The sequence below is a fragment of the Schistocerca gregaria genome, chromosome 9 (genome assembly GCF_023897955.1).
Source record: "Schistocerca gregaria isolate iqSchGreg1 chromosome 9, iqSchGreg1.2, whole genome shotgun sequence".
Taxonomy (NCBI): domain Eukaryota; kingdom Metazoa; phylum Arthropoda; class Insecta; order Orthoptera; family Acrididae; genus Schistocerca; species Schistocerca gregaria.
In genome coordinates, this window is record NC_064928.1 from 82,912,562 (window position 1) to 82,936,779 (window position 24,218).

The window sequence follows — 24,218 nt, forward strand, 5'->3', positions numbered from 1 at the left end:
CCAACACACCCACTGGCAGTCGGAGACGAAACTTTGGGAATTGAGACAAAATTCATTAACCGACCACGGCATAACAGCCCGGATAATTATAATGGACATGATATTTCCGGCCGTGAAAGTCTACATTTTAGTATCATACGGAGTATCGCCTCAGTTGTGCGACTGGATTCGTGGTTTACTGTCAGAAAGGTCACAGTTCGTAGTAATAGACGGAAAGTCATGGAGTAAAACAGAAGTAATATCCGGTGTTCCCCAAGGAAGTGTTATAGGCCCTCTATTGTTCCTGATCTATTTTGACGACATGGGAGACAGTCCGAGTAGCCGTCTTAGATTGTTTCCAGATGACGCTGTCATTTACTGTCTTGTAAAGTCATCAGATGATCAAAACGAATTGAAAAATGATTTAGATATCTGTATGGTACGAAAAGTGACAATTGACCCTGAATAAGGAAAAGTGTGAAGTTATTCACATCAGTACTAAAAGAACTCAGCTAAATTTCGATTACGCGATAAGTCACACAAATCTGAATGGTGTAAATTTAACTAAAGACTTGAGGATTACAATTAGAAATAACATAAAATGGAACGATCACATGGATAATATTGTGGGTAGAGCAAATCAAAGACTCCGATTCATTGGTAGAACACTTAGAAGGTGCAACAGGTCTACTAAAGAGACTGCTTACACCACGCTTGTCCGTCCTATTCTGGAGTATTGCTGTGCGGTGTGGGATCCGCATCAGGTGGGACTGACGGATGACATCGAAAAACTATAAAGAAGGGCAGCTCGTTTTGTATTATCGCGAAATAGGGGAGATAGTGTCACAGACATGATACGTGAATTGGAGTGGCAATCATTAAAGCAAAGGCGTTTTTCGTTGTGACGGGATCTTCTCATGAAATTTCAATCACCAGTTTCCTCCTCTGATCGGGAAAAGATTCTGTTGCCACCCACCTATATAGGGAGAAATTATCATCACGATAAAATAAGAGAAATCAGGGCTCGCACAGAAAAAATTAAGTGCTCATTTTTCCCGCGTGCCGTTCGAGAGTGGAACGGTAGAGAGACAGCATGAAGGTGGTTCATTGAACCCTCTGCCAGGCACTTTATTGTGAATAGCACAGTAATCACGTATATGTAGATGTTGATGTCTCCGAATATGTCGTATCAACCGATCCCTTCTTTTAGTCGAATTATGTTGTAAATTTCTTTTCTCCTCAGTTTCATTAGTTATGTCACATAAGCATCTAGTCTTTAAAATTCTTCTGTAGCACCACAGTTGAAAAGTTTTTATTTTCCTCTTGTCTGAGCTGTTTATCATCCACGTTGGCTGAACTCCGTACAAATATTTTCAGAAAAAGCTTCCTAACACTTAAGTCTATATTCGATGTTACCAAATTTCTCTTCTTCAGAAACGATCTTTGTGCCATTGCCAGTGTACATTTTATATCGCCTCTACCTCGGCTAACGGCAGTTATTTTAATGGCGTAATACTAAAACAGATCTACTACTTTAAGTGTCTCGTTTCCTAATCCAAATCCCTCATCATCGCGTGATTTAATTCCACTAGATTCCATTGTCCTTGTTTTGCTTTGCCTATGTTCATCTTACAATCTCCTTTCAACAGACAACCCGCTTCTTTCAACAGCTCTTCCAAGTCCTTTGCTGTCTCTGACGTAATTACAATGTCATGGGCGAACTTCGAAAATTTTGTTTCTTCTCCACGGACTTTAATTTCTACTCCACATTTTCTTTTGTTTTATTTGCTGCTACTCAATGTACAGATTGAATAACGTCATGGATGGGCTCCAACTCTGTCTCACTCCCTTTTCAACCACGTCTTCCCTTTCATTCCTTCGACTCTTATAACTATCATCTGTTTGGCTGGTTCAAATGGCTCTGAGCACTATGGGACCTCTGAGGTCATCAGTCCCCTAGAACTTAGAACTACTTAAACCTAACTAACCTAAGAACATCACACACATCCATGCCCGAGGCAGGATTCGAACTTGCGATCGTAGCGGCCGCGTGGTTCCAGACTGAAGCGCCTAGAACAGCTCGACCACACCGGCCGGCCTGTCATCTGTTTCTCAACCCTTATATATCCAACTAAAAATAACAAAATAGATAATAATGATTACACGCTGATCATTTGTTGTATTTTCCACTATGGTGCAGAACGAGGAGTGAAAGAGAAACAGCCTTAATCTAGGTTTGAGAACAATTCTACAATCAGTAAGACATTTTATTTCACAGCCGGGCGCTATGGCCGAGCGTTTCTAGGCGCTTCAGTCCGGAACCGCGCCGCTGCTACAGTCCCAGGTTCGAATCCTGCCTCCGGCATGGATGTGTGTGATGTCCTTGGGTTAGTTAGGTTTAAGCAGTTATAAGACTAGGGGACTGATGACCTCAAATGCTAAGTCCTATAGTGATTAGAGGAAAAAAAATATATTTGACGGGTAGATTAATAAAGAGTTTTATGACTGCGTATTTGAAACATTTCTGTACAAAAGTTGTTCTTTCTAGTGTTGAACTTGCGTGTATCTCTATTATTCCCAAATTTAGTTGGATTGTGGATAATAAATTACGTACGTCCTTAACTGTACTAATAGCTCCCTAATGATATTTCCTGAAAAGATCTCGCTGCAAAGAAAATATTTGTTATTGTAATTAATACGAAGGAAAACAGTCAAAGTTGACAATTTCGCTTTTATTTACTTGATGACTTCATCACTCTTGTTTCAATTACTGTCATCTCAACTCGTGATTATTTCCGTGAGACCCTGTCCCCTATTTTGCGATATTACAAAACGAGCTGCCTTTCTTTGAAATTTGTCGATATGCTTCGTCCATCCTATCTAGTACGGATCCCATACCGCGCAGTAGAAATTCCGACGGGGTGGACAAGAGTAGTGTTGGCTGTCTTCTTAGTAGACCTTAGCATCTCCTAAGTGTTCTGCGAACAAAACGCACTCTTCGTTTTGCCTTCCCCGCAACGATTTCTAACTGATCGTTCTAATTTAAGCTGTTCATATTTGTAACACCTAGGTACTTACACGGATCGACTGACTTGAAATTTATAATTATGATTTTACGTGTAACCGAATTTCAAAGGGTTCCTTTTAGTATTCGTTTAGATTACTTCACGCTTTTCATTATTTAGTGTCTATTTTCAATTTTCTCATCATGCAGGTTTCTTATCTAAATCATTTTGTAGCTGGTTTTCATAAACTGATTAAATTAAGACGGTTAATGAAAGTATCATCTGCAAACTATCTAAGAGAGCTGTTCAGATTGTGTCCTAAATCGTTTACATAGATGCGAAACTATAACACATCCTTGGAGAACGCCAGATATCATTTCTGTTTTTCCCTGTGACTTTTTATCATTTATCATGAATTGTAACCTTTCTAACACAAAATCACAAATCCAACTCACAACTGCGACGATACTCCAGAAGCATGCAATTTGATTAAAAGTTGCTTGTGAGTAGCAGTGCCAAAAGCCTCCTGTAAATCTAGAAATATGAAATGTATGTGAGATCCACCGTCGACAGCAGTCATTAATTCATGTGAATACAGGCCCATTTGTGTTTCACAACAACAATATCCTCTGAATCTCCGTTTGCCGTGTGTCGAAAGATCGCTCTCTTCTAGGAAATTCATAATGGTCGAACACAACGTATGTTCCAAAAACCTTGCTGCGTATCGACGTTAATGATGTGGGCCTGTAATTTAGTGGATTACTCCTATTGCGTTTCTTGAATACTGGTGTTATATGTGCAGCTTTCCAGTCTCTGGGTACGAACTTTTCGTCGAGCGAGGTTGTATGTGCTTGCCAAGTATGAAGCTACGAGGGTTGTCCAGAAAGTAAGATCCGATCGGTCGCTAAATGGAAACCAAAGTGAAATTCTAAACTGTTTTCTTTGCACATTTAGTTACACCTTCCAGGTAATTCTCTAGATAGTTGCCACTCCGATTTAGACATTTGTCGGAGCGTTATACCAAATTTCCAACACCATCGTCATAGAAGACAGCCGCTGTCTGTGCTTTCCGATTATTCTCTACGCTGGTGTATAGCGCGTAGCCTGCACCCAAGTGTTGTCTTCGTGTCCGGCGTTTCATGTGAACAGAGATGATACTCAGGGCGAGGAAATTTGGGCTGTTTTGTGGGTGATCGAATACTTCCCATCGAAAAGGCTGCAGGAGCATCATCACTGCCCCTGGAGAGTGCGGCTGAGAATTGCCACGGAGAAGGAAGTGCGTGGCAGTTGTGTTAGGCGGGCTGCATTTATTAAGGCGAAGCCTCTCAGCGGGCCCTCCCACTTGGCAGGAGACATCGTTGTTCTAGGCACCTTTACTCGCTCACAGTGCGCTCACAACTGAAAAGAGTGTCTTGATGCGATCAACAGTCATACTAGAGACACTGCCCAATACATTTGTGCAAAGATTCATCGATTTTCACTGTGGTGTCCATTTTGCGACCCATCAGAACTTACTTTCTGGACAACCCTCGAATTACATCAGCAAACACCGATAGGAACCAGACTGGCATACAGTCTGGACCCGAAGACTGTCATTCATTGATGTGAGCCGCTTTGCTACATAAAGGACTCCAGATCTACTTCTAAGTTACTCTTGTTTGCAGTTGTTCTCGGTTCGAACTCTGGAACATTTACTTCGTCTTCTTTTGTGAAGGATTTTCGGACAATCGTGTTTAGTAGCTCTGCTTTAGTGCACTTGTCATCAATAACAACACCATTGTTATCGCGCACTGCGTCTTCCTGCCAGATTTCGAGAGAGAGTTACGTTGTGGAAACTGTTGGAAGCATCTCGCTTTGGAGTTCGCGGTAAATATCGAGCTTCTGTAAAACTTCGACGGTCTTGGAGATTCCGCGTTATTTAAAATTTGGCATTCTATTTTAGTTTCTCCTGTAACAGTGCTCTGTTTTGTGTAGGATGGGAATCAGTACCATCTCTTATTAATTTATTTGGTAAATATCTCTCAATTGCCTCCGACAGTACTGATTGGCGACTCCATGGAGTGTTCTGTGCACCACAACCAAATAGTGGATATAATTGGAAGGAGAACGAGCACTGGTCGTTTTTTTTTTTTTTGTTTTATTATCCGCAAAATCGATTTTCGGTCACTTAGTGAGCATCCTCAGTGCTGTAATGTACAACTAAAATTGGTAGGCACTGGTATCAACAAGCTTAGAGCGATCACATAAACTGAGCTCTAAGCTCTAAGCTTGTTGATACGAGTGGATATTTTAATTGTATATTTTAATTGTATATTACAGCACAGGGCATGATCACTAAGTGAGCGAAAATCGATTTTGGGGATAATAAAACCAAAAAATACGACCAATGCTGGTTCTCCTTCCAGTTATATCCGATAGTATTTCGTTCAACATACATTTGGTCTGTGGTTACACAGTTCCTTGGAAGCAGTGGAGACAGTCTCTTAGGAAGGCGTCAAGTGTATTTTTATTTGAGGTTTAAATAGATTCATTTCATGTTTATTTCTGGTGGATTTGGATGCCGCGATATCCAGTCTCACTAAAACGACCTCGTGTTCACTAATTACTGTGTCTGTCGCGATGCTCCCTATTTGCACATTATTGTTTTTTGCTAACGTGGCATTAATGTTTACGCGAGGATTTTCACTTAGAGTGCACACCTGAACTAAGTGTTCAAAGTAACTTTCAGAGAAACCATTTCGTACTATTTTGCACGACTTTTGGGTCTACCAGCAACCTTGAAAATGTTTCGCCAACATATCGAGGGTAGATCGATGTCACCACCAAATGCAACGGTATGAACGGGGTAACTACACTAACAGAAAAAAAAACGCAACAGAAGGAAGGAGTTGTGATTCATAAACGGCACTTGTTATACATGCTTCTACATCTGAAAGATGGCACCAGTCGCATAAGAGTATCAGGACTGTTTTAAATATACGCTGTAACGACCGTGAGCGTTCGTTACCTCTGACGTTACTCAAGAATGTCCTTTTTCTGGCAGCGGTGGTCACCAGTTCGTACGCTCGCAAGAAGACCGGGCCCGGACGGTCACGTGGCCTTGCGGAGAGGGAAGACCATCGCGTTCGGCGTTTGGCGGTGGTACATCGTACTGCACCTCCAGCAGAAGTATGAGCAGCACAATGACACAACTAACTACTACAGATCGGTTAGTTCCAGGACAGCTCCGACGCCCTGTAGCGTGCATTCCACTGACCGCAAACCGCCGCCGTGTGCGACTTCAGTGGTGTCAAGCGAGAGGTCGTTATTAGAGGGCAGGGTGGATTTCAGATGTGTTTTCTTATGACAGCTGGATCTCCTTCGGTAGCAGCGATGGCCGTGTGTTGGGCCTGACAGCTGGCTCTGCTTCGGTATCAGCGATGACCGTGTTGGGCCTGCAACCAACCTGTCTGCGAGCCAGACACACCAGACCCACACCTTGAGGTATCATCTGGGGTATGACGCAGGGACACTCTCGTGGTGATCCCTCTTACTGTAAATTTGTACGTCAGTCTGGTGATTCGACATGTTGTGCTGCCATACACGAACGGCATTCCAAGGGATGTGTTTTCCAACAGGATAACACTCCAGAATGAGATTTTCACTCTGCATCGGTGCGCTGATATGAAACTTCCTGCCAGATTAAAACTGTGTGCCGGACTGGGACTCGAAGTCGGGACGTTTGCTTTTCGGGAGCAAGTGCTCTAACAACTGAGCTACCCAAGCACGACTCACGCCCCGTCCTCACAGCTTTACTTCTGCCAGTGCCTCGTCTCCTACCAAATTTTACAGAAGCTCTCCTGCGAACCTTGCAGAACTGCTGTTGTTGTTGTGGTCTTCAGTCCAGAGACTGCTTTGATGTAGCTCTCCAAGCTACTCTAGCCTGTTCAAGCTTCTTCATCTCCCAGTACCTACAGCAACCTACATCCTTCTGAATTTGCTTAGTGTATTCATCTCTTGGTCTCCCTATACGATTTTTACCCTCCACTCTGCCCTCCAATACTAAACTGGTGATCCCTTGATGCCTCAGAACATGTCCTACCAACCGATCCCTTATTCTAGTAAAGCTGTGCCACAAACGTCTCTTCTCCCCAATCCTATTCAATACTTGCCCATTAGTTATGTGATCTACCCATCTAATCTGGCAGAACTAGCACTCCTGAAAGAAAGAATATTGAGGAGACATGGTTTAGCCATAGCCTGAGGGATGTTTCCAGAATGAGATTTTCATCTCCAGCTGAGTTAGGGCGGATATGAAACTTCCTGGCAGATTCAAAATGTGTGGCGAACAGAGATTCGTACTCGAAACCTTTGCCTGTCGCAGGCAAATGCTCTACCATCTGAGCACTTTTGAAGGTAGGAGATGAGGTACTGGCAGAAGTAAAGCTGTGAGGACAGAGTGAGAGTCGTGTTTGGATAGCTCAGGTGGTAGAGCATTTACCCGCGAAAGGCAAAGGTCCCAATTTCGAGTGTTGGCGCGGCACACAATTTTAATCTGCCAGGAAGTTTCGGGATAACACTCGCCGACATACCGCTGATGTAACCCGACATGCTCTATCACTGTCGACATGTTGCCTTAGCGTACTCGATTGTGAGATCTGTCCACGATAGAGCACGTATGAGACATCATCGGATGACAGCTCCAGCGTCATCCCCAAACAGCGTTAACCGTCCCTGTACAGACCTACAAAGTGCAACAGGCGTCGAACTCCACACCACAAACTGTCATCCAGCAATTGTATGACACAATACATCTACATCTACATCTATACAACGCAAAACACCTGACGGTGTGTGGCGGAGGTTACTTTGAGTACCTCAATCGGTTCTCCCTTCTATTCCAGTCTCGTATTGTTCGTGGAAAAAAAAGGATTGTCGGTATGCCTCTGTGTGGACTCTAATCCCTCTGATTTTATCCTCATGGTCTCTTCGCGAGATATACGTAGGAGGGAGCAATATACTGCTTGACTCTTCGGTGAAGGTATGTTCTCGAAACTTTAACAAAAGCTCGTACCGAGCTACTGAGCGTCTCTCCTGCAGAGTCTTCCACTGGAGTTTATCTATCACCTCCGTAACGCTTTCGCGATTACTAAATGATCCTGTAACGAAGCGCGCTGCTCTCCGTTGGATCTTCTCTATCTGGTACGGATCCCACACTGCAGGGCAGTATTCAAGCAGTGGGCGAACAAGCGTACTGTAACCTACTTCCTTTGTTTTCGGATTGCATTTCCTTAGTGTTCTTCCAATGAATCTCAGTCTGGCATCTGCTTTACCGACGATCAACTTTATATGATCATTCCATTTTAAATCACTCCTAATACGTACTCCCAGATAATTTATGGACTTAACTGCTTCCAGTTGCTGACCTGCTATATTGTAGCTAAATGATAAGGGATGTGTTCGCGGCACATTAAACGTGTCTACATTGAAATTCAATTGCCATTCCCTGCACCATGCGTCAATTCGCTGCAGATCCTCCTGCATTTCAGTACAATTTTCCATTGTTACAAGTTCTCGACATACCACAGCATCATCCGCAAAAAGCCTCAGTGAGCTTCCGATGTCATCCACAAGGTCATTTATGTATATTGTGAATAGCAACGGTCCTACGACACTCCCGTGCGGCACACCTGAAATTACTCTTACCTCCGAAGACCTCTCCATTGAGAATGACATGCTGCTTTCTGTTATCTAGAACTCTTCAATACAATCACACAGTTGGTCTGATAGTCCATATGCTCTAACTTTGTTCATTAAACGACTGTAGGGAACTGTATCAAACGCCTTGCGGAAGTCAAGAAACACGGCATCTACCTGGGAACCCGTGTCTATGGCCCTCTGAGTCTCGTGGACGAATAGCGCAAGCTGGGTTTCACACGATCGTCTTTTTCGAAACCCATGCTGATTCCTACAGAGTAGATTCCTAGTTTCCAGAAAAGTCATTATACTCTAACATAATACGCGTTCCAAAATTCTACAACTGATCGACGTTAGAGATATAGGTCTATAGTTCTGCAAATCTGTTCGACGCCCCTTCTTGAAAACGGGGATGACCTTTGCCCTTTTCCAATCCTTTGGAACGCTACGCTCTTCTAGAGACCTACGGTACACCGCTGCAAGAAGGGGGGCAAATTCCTTCGCGTACTCTGTGTCAAATTGAACTGGTATCCCATCAGGTCCAGCGGCCTTTCCTCTTTTGAGAGATTTTAATTGTTTCTCTATCCCTCTGTCGTCTATTTCGATATCTACCATTTTGTCATCTGTGCGACAATCTAGAGAAGGAACTACAGTGCAGTCTTCCTCTGTGAAACAGCTTTGGAAAAAGACATTTAGTATTTCGGCCTTTAGTCTGTCACCCTATATTTCAGTACCATTTTGGTCACAGAGTGTCTGGACATTTTGTTTTGATCCACCTACCGCTTTGACACAAGACCAAAATTTCTTAGGGTTTTCTGCCAAGTCAGTACATATAATTTTACTTTCGAAATCCTTGAACGCCTCTCGCATGGCCCTCCTCCCATTAAATTTCGCTTCGCGTAATTTTTGTTTGTCTGCAAGGCTTTGGCTATGTTTAGGTTTCCTGTGAAGTTCCCTTTGCTTCCGCAGCAGTTTTCTAACGCCACGGTGGCTCTTTTCCATCTCTTACAATACATGCAGGATTGGATGCTTGCATTCAACATGCTGTTGGTTACACCTTTTATTAATCTACCAGCATCCCAGATTTGCAATGGCTTATCGTGCGCTTTGATATTGCAACAGCACAGTTAAATCTATCACGTAAATATGCTACCTAGGCAAATTCATTCCCAAAATTTCATTAATCTGCACTAACTGTTTTAATTCTTTTCCGTCAGTTTACGTTATTGCTGCATGATCTCCCTGTTATGAAGCCCCTTCGTTCTTCTAGAAATACCAATGTGTTGTTTGGTACAAAAATGGTTCAAATGGCTCTGAGCACTATGGGACATAACTTCTGAGATCATCAGTCCCCTAGAACTTAGAACTACTTAAACCTAACTAATCTAAGGACATCACACACATCCATGCCCGAAGCAGGATTCGAACCTGCGACCGTAGCGGTCGCTCGGTTCCAGACTGGCGTCTAGAACCGCTCGGTCACTCGGGCCGGCGTTGTTTAGTGCATCTGAAAGCACTTTGCTGATAGTTTTTAACGTATCGATACCTCTATTATTTTAAGTATTGCTGTGATCCTCTCTTTTCAAAAGTGACAACATTTTCACGTAAGCCAATCTTATGGAATTTTACTGTTGAGCAAACAGGTATCAATAAAGTTTAAAATTCTGAGCGTAACATACTATCCACCATGTTTAATCAAATCTATATTAATCCCGTTAGGTCCTAGGCATTTCTTGCATTTTTGGTTTCTTCAGTTATTACATTTGCCATTTCATGTAAGGTAGTTAAGTTTGTGTTAACATAAACCATACTAATACTATAAGTGCGAGAGTAACTCTGTTACACTTTTACGACTAAACCGTTGAACCGTTTTTGATGAAATGTAATCTGAAGATAGTTTGAACACTGAGGGAGAACATTAGCTACTTCATAACGTGCGTAAAACATACTGCTGTTTGAGTCTCTTACAGATTCCCGTATGGAGGACATAGTGACAGACATCCCTGGGGTTGTGAAGCAGCTGAATGGGTTGAAAATAAATAAATCGCCATGTCCTGATGGGATTCCAATTCGGTTTTACACAGAGTACTCTACTGCATTGGCTCCTTACTTAGCTTGCATTTATCGCGAATCTCTTGTCCAACGTAAAGTCCCGAGCGACTGGAAAAAGCGCAGATGACGCCTCTATATAAGAAGGGTAGAAGGACGGACCCTCAAAATTACAGAACAATATCCTTAACATCGGTTTGTTGCAGGATTCTCGAACATATTCTCAGTTCGAATTTAGTGAATTTCCTTGAGACAGAGAAGTTACTGTCTATGCATCAGCACGGCTTCAGAAAGCATCGCTCCTGCGAAACGCAACTCGCCCTTTTTTCACATGATATCTCGCGAACCATGGATGAAGGGTATCAGACGGATCCCATATTCCTTGGCTTCCGGAAAACGCTTGACTCGGTGCCCCACTGCAGACTCCTAACTAAGGTACGAGCATATGGAATTGGTTCCCAAGTGGCTCGAAGACTTCTTAAGTAATAGAACCCAGTACGTTGTCCTCGATGGTGAGTGTTCATTGGTGGTGAGAGTATCATCTGGAGTGCCCCAGGGAAGTGGTAGGTCCGCTGTTGTTTTATATCTACATAAATGATCTTTTGGATAGGGTGGATAGCAAAGTGCGGCTGTTTGCTGATGATGCTGTGGTGTACGGGAAGGTGTTGTCGTTGAGTGACTGTAGGAGGATGCAAGATGACTTGGACAAAATTTGTGATTGGTGTAAAGAATGCCAGCTAATTCTAAATGTAGATAAATGTAAATTAATGCAGATGAATAGGAAAAAGAATCCCGTAATGTTTGAAGACTCCATTAGTAGTGTAGCGTTTGACACAGTCACGTCGATTAAATATTTGGGCGTAACACTGCATACCGATATGAAGTGGGACAAGCGTGTAATGGCAGTTGTGGGGAAGGCGGATAGTCGTCTTCGGTTCATTGGTAGAATTTTGGGATGATGTGGTTCATCTGTAAAGGAGACCGCTTATAAAACACTAATACGACCTATTCTTGAGTACTGCTCGAGCGTTTGGGATCCCTATGAAGCAATTGAGGCGCAGAATGGTAGATTTGTGACTGGTAGGTTTGATCATCACCGAGTGTTACGGTAATGCTTCAGGAACTCGGGTGGGAGTCTCTAGAGGAAAGGAAGCGTTCTTTTCGTGAATCGCTACTGAGGAAATTTAGAGAACCAGCATTTGAGGCTGACTGCAGTACAGTTTTACTGCCGCCAAATTACATTATCTGGAAAGACCACAAAGATAAGATAAGAGAGAGATAAGGACTCGTACAGGGGCATATAGGCAGTCATTTTTCCCTCGCTCTGTTTGGGAGTGGAACAGTTAGAGAAAATGCTAGTTGTTATACGAGGTACCCTCCGCCACGCACCGTATGGTGGATTGCGGAGTATGAATGTAGATGTATGTAGATGTAGCACATTTATTGCTTTCAAGAATTTAACGCCAAATATGGAACGATAATTACTCTTTGAAACAGCTGTTTAGTCTCTGTCTTTTAATTTTTATCGTATGTGCGAAAATAGTTTTATTGTTTCGTATATACTACAAACACGATTCAAGCCATTGAATTCAATGCTTGTACAGTCCTCAACGTGTTTAATCGATACTCTGATACTAATATCACTGACAAGGCCATCGCATTTTAGCCGCTGAGCGTGACGTGTCTCATAGCTTCTGAGACACTTGAAGATTCACAACAACAGCGTCATTTTCAATGCTGTACAACAAATAGGCGTTGTGCCTTTATTTGTAGGATGTCGGAGGCTTTTAGTGAGGCTACATTTGATGATGACATTCGAAAGCAGCTGTGGGTAACAAGCAAACAACTGAGGGTAGCTGACGCTATTGCGCGTACAACTATTATTAAACTTGAGCAGCCATAGGTAAGAGCTGGCCAGTCGTATTTTCACAATGACTACTCATATTTTCATCTTTGCATTATGTAACAGGCCGGGGGACCTGTTCGAAAATGCCGGCCGGTGTGGCCGAGCGGTTCTAGGCGCTACAGTCTGGAACCACGCAACCGCTACGGTCGCAGGTTCGAATGCTACCTCGGGCATGGATGTGTGTGATGTCCTTAGGTTAGTTAGGGTTAAATAGTTCTAAGTTACAGAGGGCTGATGACCGCATATGTTAAGTCCCATAGTGCTCAGAGCCATTTGAACCATTTGTTCGGAACTTTCACACTCCTGTTGTTGTAAATGATGACATTATTTGGAATAAATATAGTGATTGGGATAAGGGTAGTCGTGGGAAGGAAGAGAAACCATTTTTATAAATGAATCGAATGAGGTGAAATAATAATCGTGAATTTATGATACACTTGTGTATCCATGCATGTAACTTTCAACAAAATTCTCTACAAAGCAATACAATACCTAGATGTAAACGATATTTGACGTAAGAATGTAATTTTCGTGTACTTTTCATTGCTTATTTTCTTTAAGGCATATGGGAAGAGAGACAATTGGCTACTGCAATGGTCTAGCTCACTACATCAGACAATGCTATATACAAATTATCCAGCTAATAAGTATCTTAAAACAAATAAAATGGCATTTGCGATAGGATAACATGAAAAGGCAGTCTCTTATTCGTGATCTCGCGTCATTCGGCCGTTGTAATTTAATATATTATTATTATTTTGATTGTTGCCGACTTACATGGTGGGCCTTAATCAAAATATTTCATTCAATTTTGATTTACAATTAAATGCTTTCGCGAAGTTCTTCTTTTCAACAATATTAATCTTAAATTATTTGTTACGTTAATGAATAATAGACTCACTGAATCTTGAAACATGAGCATATAAGTTGAACAATGGAATAAACTTTTCATACTAATTTCCTCGGCTATTCAGTTCACTTTAAAACAAAAAATCTTTAGTTAATTAATTACAATTACGGCCCACACACGCGAGAGATTATTTTTTCTTCCCTCCGTTAACCATTACATTGTAGTCGGAGTCCTAGCTCTGGCTCTCGGCTGTTGTACTGAAAATAAGAATCTTGAAGCTACTGTACATATTTTCTGCAACGTAGGGCGGCTGTTGAGAAAAATGTATATTATGTTAATAGCAGGCGAGTTTTTCGCTTCCTCTAATTTTTTATGAGTTAATATCGCCACGTAATGGCGTCGTTGGCCGCATCGGCCGCTGCAATTGTTGAACTGTAAATTACTCGAATGCAGATTAATTCAAAGTAAGGCGATCATGAAATCGGGATCACCTCTTTCAAATTAAAAGTGAACAATGATATTAAATCAATATATTATCTGCTTAATTAGTACAAATATGCTTAGATTTGCCAGCATTCGCAAGATGTCCGTCTACACGCAACCAAGACAAGAGAAGAAGTGAAGACGACTAAAAAGTTAACAAAAGAGCGTATCTTGTCGTCTCCTTAGATCATATTTCTTTGCCCTCGAAACTTACACAGAGAAACTATTATTTTAAAGGTACATGAGAAAAATTTATATTATTCAATTTTTAAATGTCTCTTCTTTATAAATACTTTTTTTTAAAGTCTTTTCGTATTATATCCCTGGAGACGCTATAGTGAGTAATAATTGTGCTTTGTAAAATATAGGTATGAAGCCTGATGTGTATTAACAGTCAACAGACTAATCAGAAGCCAGCCAAAGAACCTTTCTAACGATGCCTCACATGTACGATTAGTATGTGTGGAGAAGAAATAATTTATGTGATTAACAGTTTGTACGCTGTGTATCCAAACTCCATTAGTTTTGTGTCAGTACCATAATCTTTAACATGGGCGACTTAACGTTCCAGCCAGTTGAAAGGTGACACTTTTCTGAGACTACGAATTTCGTCAGCTCACGTATTTTAATATGGTGTCTTCTTGAGCGACTACCACCGAATCTGACTCTAATGTGACGCCATATACGACACATATAACTCTCCCGATAACGAACACTATTTTACCTACCATTGCTCCTTGGACAGTAGTTAATGAAGCGGCGTTGCTGCTTGTTTCAGATTTCCTGAACCAGAACGACAGCAATGAGGATCCCGAGCCCGTGAAGAAGGCCAGACTGATGTACCGCGTCTGCATGGACACACGTAAGTAGCGCCACGGTAGTTCAGAAGTGAGTCCCCATCGTTCCGTGTGTACTGATCACCCACGACGTAACATCCACCCCTTCACAGCGGGAATCAGCACTTCCCGATCACGGGGAGACCTTTACGATGTCACAAGATGCGTTTCATCTACACTCCTAGAAATGGAAAAAAGAACACATTGACACCGGTGTGTCAGACCCACCATACTTGCTCCGGACACTGCGAGAGGGCTGTACAAGCAATGATCACACGCACGACACAGCGGACACACCAGGAACCGCGGTGTTGGCCGTCGAATGGCGCTAGCTGCGCAGCATTTGTGCATCGCCGCCGTCAGTGTCAGCCAGTTTGCCGTGGCATACGGAGCTCCATCGCAGTCTTTAACACTGGTAGCATGCCGCGACAGCGTGGACGTGAACCGTATGTGCAGCTGACGGACTTTGAGCGAGGGCGTATAGTGGGCATGCGGGAGGCCGGGTGGACGTACCGCCGAATTGCTCAACACGTGGGGCATGAGGTCTCCACAGTACATCGAGGTTGTCGCCAGTGGTCGGCGGAAGGTGCACGGTCCCGTCGACCTGGGACCGGACCGCAGCGACGCACGGATGCACGCCAAGACCGTAGGATCCTACGCAGTGCCGCAGGGGACCGCAACGCCACTTCCCAGCAAATTAGAGACACTGTTGCTCCTGGGGTATCGGCGAGGACCATTCGCAACCGTCTCCATGAAGCTGGGCTACGGTCCCGCACACCGTTAGGCCGTCTTCCGCTCACGCCCCAACATCGTGCAGCCCGCCTCCAGTGGTGTCGCGACAGGCGTGAATGGAGGGACGAATGGAGACATGTCGTCTTCAGCGATGAGAGTCGCTTCTGCCTTGGTGCCAGTGATGGTCGTATGCGTGTTTGGCGCCGTGCAGGTGAGCGCCACAATCAGGACTGCATACGACCGAGGCACACAGGGCCAACACCCGGCATCATGGTGTGGGGAGCGATCTCCTACACTGGCCGTACACCTCTGGTGATCGTCGAGGGGACACTGAATAGTGCACGGTACTTCCAAACCGTCATCGAACCCATCGTTCTACCATTTCTAGACCGGCAAAGGAACTTGCTGTTCCAACAGGACAATGCACGTCCGCATGTATCCCGTGCCACCCAACGTGCTCTAGAAGGTGTAAGTCAACTACACTGGCCAGGAAGATCTCCTGATCTGTCCCCCATTGAGCATGTTTGGTGCTGGATGAAGCGTCGTCTCACGCGGTCTGCACGTCCAGCACGAACGCTGGTCCAACTGAGGCGCCAGGTGGAAATGGCATGGCAAGCCGTTCCACAGGACTACATCCAGTATCTCTACGATCGTCTCCATGGGAGAATAGCAGCCTGCATTGCTGCGACAGGTGGATATACTCTGTACTAGTGCCGACATTGTGCATGCTCTGTTGCCTGTGTCTATGTGCCTGTGGTTCTGTCAGTGTGATCATGTGATGTATCTGACCCCAGGAATGTGTCAATAAAGTTTCCCCTTCCTGGGACAATGAATTCACGGTGTTCTTATTTCAATTTCCAGGAGTGTATAAAGGGTGTTTCAGAAGTGAAGGTCAATAATTCATAAGAGAAACGCACAGGCCAAAAAGTTGCCAAAACGCTCCAATAAACATGGGTACACAAATCAACCGTTGCCGTGGTATCCCATTAATTCGAGTTGGAAACCAATTGTAAACGACCCTGGATACCATGGTATTGATGTTGGTAACTCTAGGTTTGGTATCGACTATCTCTTTAGGCATGTGAAACTACTTCCCTTTCCCCATCCGTGCACTGTGCCATACCGGCCTCAAGATCAGTTACGACTATTAAGGCAGGGGCTTACACCGATAAAAAGGACGCTGCCACGCGGAGTGGCCGCGCGGTTTGAGGCGCCATGTCACGGATTGCGCGGCCCCTCCTGCCAGAGATTCGAGTCCTGTCTCGGGGATGGGTGTGTGTGCTGTTCTTAGCATAAGTTAGTTTAAGTGTGTGTAAGTCTAGGGACTGATCAAGTCAGCAGTTTGGTCTCAGGAATTTACATATCATCTGAACTTTTTTTGAAAAGTACGCTGACATGCATTTTTTCATGTATGGCAACGCAAATGCCAGTGCCCTTGAGACTGCACAGTTCCTTGAAGAAGCTTTTCCTCTCCGCAGACAGGCCGACAGGCGCACATTTAGCCGGTTACATCAACGCCTTAGAGAAACCGGGAGTTTCTCACACTATGTAGGATATCGGCCCACATCCATAACACCTGATGCTGGGGAAAGAGTGTTACGCATTGCACACGGACGTTCTAGTATTTCAACAAGGAGAATTGTTACCCAAGAGCGTGTCCTGAACCATAGCAGTATGTACCAAGTATTCTATCCACATCATCTCCAGCGAGTGCAAGCCCTCAACAATGCAGGCTTCCCTCCTAGAGAGAAAGTCTGACAATGGGAGCAACAACAACGTCCTCTGAATCCTCTGTAAGCAGTATTCTGTACGTCAGTAAGGCGAAATTTACCATTGACAGTATTTTTAGCTGTTGAGAATTCTTCTGGGTGGTATGGCTGTGGACCATGGAACTCTTCTATTCCTGACGTTTAATCCAAGGCTTGCCGACTGTCGGCAAGACTCGGCAAGACTCGGCAAGACTCGGCAAGACTCGGCAAGACTCGGCAAGACTCGGCAAGACTCGGCAAGACTCGGCAAGACTCGGCAAGACTCGGCAAGACTCGGCACAACCAGGACCACCCCCGAAGATGACCAACGTAGCCTTGGACGAAACGTCAGGGATAGAAGAGTTTCATGGACCACGGCCATACAACCCAGAAGAATTCTCAGCAGCTGAAACATCCGATCGTGAAAGCCTTCATTGTACAGTATTTTTAACTGCCATAACTGTCACATTTGGGCTAATGTCAATCCTATTGCAATGTAAGTATCATGAAAGCAGCAGGGTCATTCGTTGAGCTTCTGGGCAGGACTGCACGGAAACCACACTTCCTACCACAGAGACTAACCAGACAGTAGTACATGCGGTTCTGGGGACTGTACTTCCAGATGCACATGATGATGTCCCACTGAACCAATGCCTGAACCTGTGGTTCATGCATGACAGTGATCCAACACATTTTCATTTACGAGTGCACCAGCTTCCAACTCGGACGTCTGGTCAACGTTGGATAGATACAGGAGGGCCTGTTCCATGAACTCCAAGGTCTCCGAATTTAAAACCTATGGATTTCTGTGTGTGTGGTCATGTGAGCAGTCTGGTCTATGCTAGCGAGGTCAACTCTCTCGAGCAAGTACTCCTACACATTGAAGCAGCCTTCAAGCATTTACAGAATTCCCCAGGACTACCTGAGAGGATGCTCAACTCATTTCAGACACGAGTTCGCTGGCTGTTGTGACCGAGCGGTTATAGGCACTTCAGTCCGCATCCACGCAGCTGCTACGGTAGTAGGTTCGAATCCTGCCTTGGGCATGTATGGGTGTGATGTCCTTAGGTTAGGTAGGTGTAAGTAGTTCTAAGCCTAGGGGAGTGATGACCTGACATGTTAACTCCCATAGTGCTTAGAGCCATTTGAACCAATCAGACACGAGTTCAATGTTGCATTCAAACATATGAACAACATTTAGAACACATACTGTAACGTTTACATATGCCTTTCTTCGTAGACACTGATGAACCGCAACGGAAAATGTGTTGAATCTCGACAACGGTTGATTTGTGGGGCCATACATATTAGAGCTTTTTACCTACATTTGGCCTGTACTTTCCATGTGTTTATTATTGACCATCACTAGGGAAACACTGCGTATAAACCATTTGCATAATTTCACGTACAGTGACCGGGTAAATGACTTAGCGAATAAAGTGCAGCAACAATAACATGAAGGAAGAAACAACACAAAACGGACAGACACACGCAGACTCAGAGATAATTTGCAAATATATGCATCTAACTCGAAGCAGCGGCAAAATGGCTAACATTCGCCGAAAGATGGATCCACAGAAATGGTAGCAGTTATTGGCCGCTAACATCCTGGCAACTTATCCCCTTGTATTTTTGCATGTGGAGATGGTTGAAAGGCGAAGTCTACAAAGCAAACGTTGTAATGCCAGGACAGAGCGGATTAGGTTGTAAAAAGGGGTGAAAATATGTTGCCGTCAGTTCCAGTTAACATACAGACTTTATTCATCAACACACAATATTAAAACAAGGATGCAAAACACTGGGAACTTTAATAGACCTCCTTTGATTATTTTAGATCGGCTGAAGGACACACTCAAAATCCAAGACACAAGGCCTAAGCAAGGAATTGAAAAACAACGCTCTTCTGGAGGCTTCACCGAAGAATATTTTCTAAATATTCAATCTGAACAGGCTGAAGGTCTTAGCAATTTAATTTTAATGAGATTTGGCTGGAGGCTGCATATTAGGCAATAAGAAGAGTTTCAATCAAAAGACCGAAGGCTTTATATTAAAACAAAAGCATAACAAACTTAAGCCTTAAGGGAAAGACAAGGATATTAATTTAAGAGACATTAAAACTCGGCTGAAGCCCACACATCATCCAAATAACTAAAATCCAAACAAAGAAATTACTACAAAACACACAAGGAACAGCGCTCAGAAGTTTCCAAGGGTCGGCCTGTGAGTTTAACACTAACGCACATTTACGTTAGACAGGCAGCCTGTCCAACGACTTCTTAATCTGGAGGCAACTCAAATGACAGACAGCCGACCGACCCAGCAACCAAATCAGTTCCGCTCCACGCAACCAGCAGAACACACAGAATACTCGCGCCCACGCCATCCAACAACACCTCAGCTGTCGAACTACACGCCACATTGGACAGTAACAACATGACAAGGAAAATACGCTACCTAAAATTACGGCAACGACCAGGGCAGCTCGCCCCCCCCCCCCCCCTACCTTTTATAAATCCCTTCAAATCCTTGAACGCCACACTCTCCGCCTCGCCTATCGCATCCGTCTCCCCTCCCCCACGCGGATCCTGTACGATCTCATTCTTTTCCCCCACCTCCTCCTTTTCCTTGAAAGGATACGGATTCTGTACACCTCCTGCAAACTCGACCCTCCTCACCCGCTTGTCTCGCCCATCCTCTCCCACCCCCGCCCGCTGCCGCGCCTGTATTCCCACGTCCCACCATGTCTCCATCTCTCCACCCTCCTTACTCGCTCCCAAGGTGACTTCCGCCAGCTCCCCCTCCCTGATGATGCCCTCCTCCCCTCCATCTACCCCTCCTATCAACTTTGATCCTCCCTACCCCCATTTCCCGTGTCCTCTCCTCTTGGCACCCTCCCTCCCTTCTCTCTCCTTTTCCCCCATCCCCTTCCTCCACCCCTCTTCCCCCGGCCCCCCCTTTTTTTCCTCCCCTCTCCCCTCCCCCTGTCTCCCTTGCCCATGGCATCTGCCCTCCCCTCTCCCTGTCCCACTCCCCTTCCTCCTCCCCCTCCCTTGGCAGGTCCCCGGACTCACACACGCTCAGTGAACATTCGCGCGCCGGAGATCATCGCCATCAGTGTCCCGTGTGTGTGCCCTCGTTTTGTGTTCAGTGTCCTTTCGCCGTCACGCCACCACTGTTCACGTGTGCCGTCGCCATCATCCGTGTTATGTGCACTGTGTCGACTAGGGTTCGTGATGTTTCTCGTCCAGCGTGAACGGCTCCACGTTTTTTGTTTTTTAGTGTCTTCATTTTTTGCCCGCCGTTATGATTGTCTTCTCTGTGCCTCTTTTATGTAAATACTTATTGTCAAACTCAAGGCTGAAGAGCGGTGTACTCTGCTGCTGACAGCCCGCCATGTATTAGGTGATAAAAACAACAATAAAGAAAAAAAACAGGGCAGAACGTCAACGGCCACAAGGCAGAAGATACCGCTGGTGAACGTCCATAACAGGGAATAAATTAAGTTTAATTTCACAGGAAGACAGCTGCAATCTTAGCAACTTAAATACGTATTCGTTGTTGTTCACGGGAATGTCCCAAAAGTGACAACCAGGATCAAACGAAGCAATGTAAACAGTTGAGGCTCGATAGTACGTTAAGTGAGAACTCAACTTTCATGTGCAAGATCAGTGGGTGGAGAACTTCGTAGGACTGGCAAGCAGCACCTCACACTCCAACCACGCGTGCACGCCGCCAGCGGCTACAGCCCGACTTGCCTGCTGCTCCACGCCAACCGACCGACTGCCCGCTGCTCCGTCCGCGACTGCTGCTTCGTCGCGACTGCACTGCTGGTGCGTCTCCCACTCACTCCGTACCCGACACACGACGACCCGGAAGTAGTGTCGGTCGCTCCAGAGATGGTACGACAGTGCGCTTATCGATACGACTTGCTGGTGCCACTCACAGGCAAGTGAGGCAAAAAGTTAGTGGCGCCAGTAAATGGAATAAGAAAACGAGGCGACACAACCGTAATAGAAGATGCAAACAATTAATGTGCTGAAAATACGAACTGTGCACAGCTCATGCGTAAAAAGAAACGAACTGATCGTTCGGGTTATGGAAAACGGATGTGGTATTCGTGAAAACCGAATTTAAGCTTAATTATTTGCCTTTCCTTAGTGCCTTAGTGAATGTTTATTTCTGTCAGATTTTAACAGCTGTATGTCTGTGATCACTGGGTACATATTACATGGAACATTCCATTTGAATCAAATTACTCTACCACTTCCTAAAATATGCTGCCACAAAAAAATTAGTTCAGCCTTTTCGGGGTTTCCAGTTCACTCCAGATTTATTGTTCCAACAGTGCATATGGAGTACTTGAAATAAATACATTTACAGATCAATATCACAAGCGGTTGTGAGGTACCAGTTACCGACCCACTGTCAAACACCCATATTATTACGTGTTGTGGCCTCCACACGTGTCAAAGCACGTGCTGACGCTGGCATCCAGTCGATCGAACAGATGGCGAATACTGTCTTGCGATACGTTATACCACGCCAGTTCGAACTCTTCACGTAGTTCCGTAAGATTTGTTGGTAGACGAGGCGCACGAATTACCTCCCGTTTCATCACATCCCACAGATGCTCACTTGCACACAAATCCGGAGATCGTGCTCGCTAAGGAAGTTGTGCAAAGCACACTGAGTTTCACGGGCAGTAAGTGGGCGAGCACCTTTCTGCTGCATAAAGTTCAAAATAATGTACAATATTCTGCAGCCTTCCACTGTGGCCTAGCGGTTCTAGGCGCTTCAGTCTGGAACCTCGCTACAGGTTCGAATCCTGCCTTGGGCATGGATACGTGTGATGTCCTTAGGTTAGTTATGTTTAAGTAGTTCTAAGTTCAGGGGACTGATGACCTCAGATGTTAAGTCCCATAGTGCTTTTGAGGCCATTTGAACCAATACCCTGCATGTACTGAGTGCTGGTTAATGTCCCCTTCAGAAACGCCAAAGGCGAACGAGTCTTCTGGCTTGTCGCATCCCAGACCATAAGGTCTGTGGACGGGCTAGTGCGTCTTGGATGAGTACTCTGTGAAAGGTGACACTCACCAGGTCCCCGCTGTAAGCGCAAACCCATGACCTGCATGCATACAGAATCTGCTTTCATCGCTGAAGACCACAGCGCGCCATTCCAAGTGATCCCCTGGTTATTTATTTATTTAGCGTATGGTTCATTACAGAAACAACACGATTTAAAAAAATCACGTATGTATAAACAGAACAATAAATAACAGTTTGCATATACGAACACCACCAATTGTAAAGTTACACTAACAGAAGAGTAATCACAAACAAACGTCCAGCTTAGATAATATATAGTCGATTGCCCCTTGGGTTGCCATTAGGAAATCCTGTGGGTCACCCTCGTATGCCCTTACTGGGCACTCCTGCACGATGTGTTTGACCGTCTGTCTCTCAGCGCCACAGTCGCAAGTAGCCGAAGTAAGTTTACCCCATCTGTGTAAGGAGTCGGCGCATCTCCCACAGTTGGTTCCGAAGCGAGACCAGAGAGTTACCATCCCATTGCCCTTCTCAGTATGGTCTATAAATTACTAGAAAGACTGCTCTTCAACAGAATAGGCCAAATTATACTCAAAAATGTCCCTGTCGAACAAGCAGGATTCCATCCCTATCGCTGCTGTACCGATCAAGTCCTATCACTGACAACATATATAGAGGCGGAGTTGCAGAAGAAACATAAAGTAGCTGCAGCATTCATAGACCTAACAGCAGCCTATGATACAGTTTGGAAACAGGGACTCAAGTACAAATTAGTCTGTGCCGTCTCCTGCAAGAAGATAGCCAACCTCATTGGCGATATGTTGTCAAATAGAACCTTCCAAGTAACAATGGGGAATGAGAGAAGTAAACAGATGAAACTCAATTATGGACTCCCACAAGGCTCTGTACTTGCGCCACTCCTTTTCAGCCTTTACCTCGCTGACATGCCTGCAACCAGATCGCGCAAATTTGGTTATGCTGACGACTGGGCCCTGGCAATAGCCCACAGAAACATAGAAACTGCCGCAGATATCCTTACGAGTGACCTAGGGATTCTCAGCGAGTACTTTAGAACATGGAGGCTACAACCTAGTGCTACAAAGACGGAAGTATCTGCCTTCCATTTGAACAATTTGAACAACAAAATGGCCAACAGAGAACTACATGTAAATCTAGATGGGAAAATACTAAATCACAACAAACACCCAAAGTATCTTGGAGTTACCGTAGACAGGACACTAACATTCAAAGAACACCCGACGAAAACTGCAGCGAAGCTGAAAACACGCAACAACATATTGAAGAAGCTGTGTGGCACCACTTGGGGCTCCACAGCATCTACCTTAAGAACATCTGCACTTGGCCTGGTGTATCCAGTGGCAGAATACTGTGCCCCAGTGTGGCTCAACAGCAAACACACACAATGGTAGACAGCCAACTTAATGCAACAATGCGTATTGTATCAGGCACAATCAAGCCAACTCATAAAGTGTGACTGCCCGTTCTCAGTAGCATAGACCCTCCTAACCTGCGCCGAGAACACGCTCTGGTTGTTGTTGTTGTTGTGGTCTTCAGTCCTGAGACTGGTTTGATGCAGCTCTCCATGCTACTCTGCCTATGCAAGTTGCTTCATCTCCCAGTACCTGCTGCAACCTATATCCTTCTGAATCTGCTTAGTGTATTCATCTCTTGGTCTCCCTCTACGACTTTTACCCTCCACGCTGCCCTCCAATATTAAATTGGTGATCCCTTGATGCCTCAGAACATATCCTACCAACCGATCCCTTCTTCTTGTCAAGTTGTGCCACAAACTTCTCTTCTGCCCAATCCTATTCAATACTTCCTCATTAGTTATGTGATCTACCCATCTAATCTTCAGCATTCTTCTGTAGCACCACATTTCGAAAG

General features: G+C 44.6%; 1 protein-coding gene across 1 annotated transcript in view; it reads left to right on the top strand.

Moving 5' to 3' along the window:
* Nucleotides 1–24,218, top strand: part of LOC126291441 (endothelin-converting enzyme homolog) — a 278,593-nt gene that overhangs the window by 24,204 nt on the left and 230,171 nt on the right. The window contains exon 6 of the mRNA XM_049984955.1: nt 14,727–14,810. Within this exon, the coding sequence (XP_049840912.1) occupies nt 14,727–14,810 (84 nt within the window). The remainder of the gene's footprint in view (nt 1–14,726; nt 14,811–24,218) is intronic.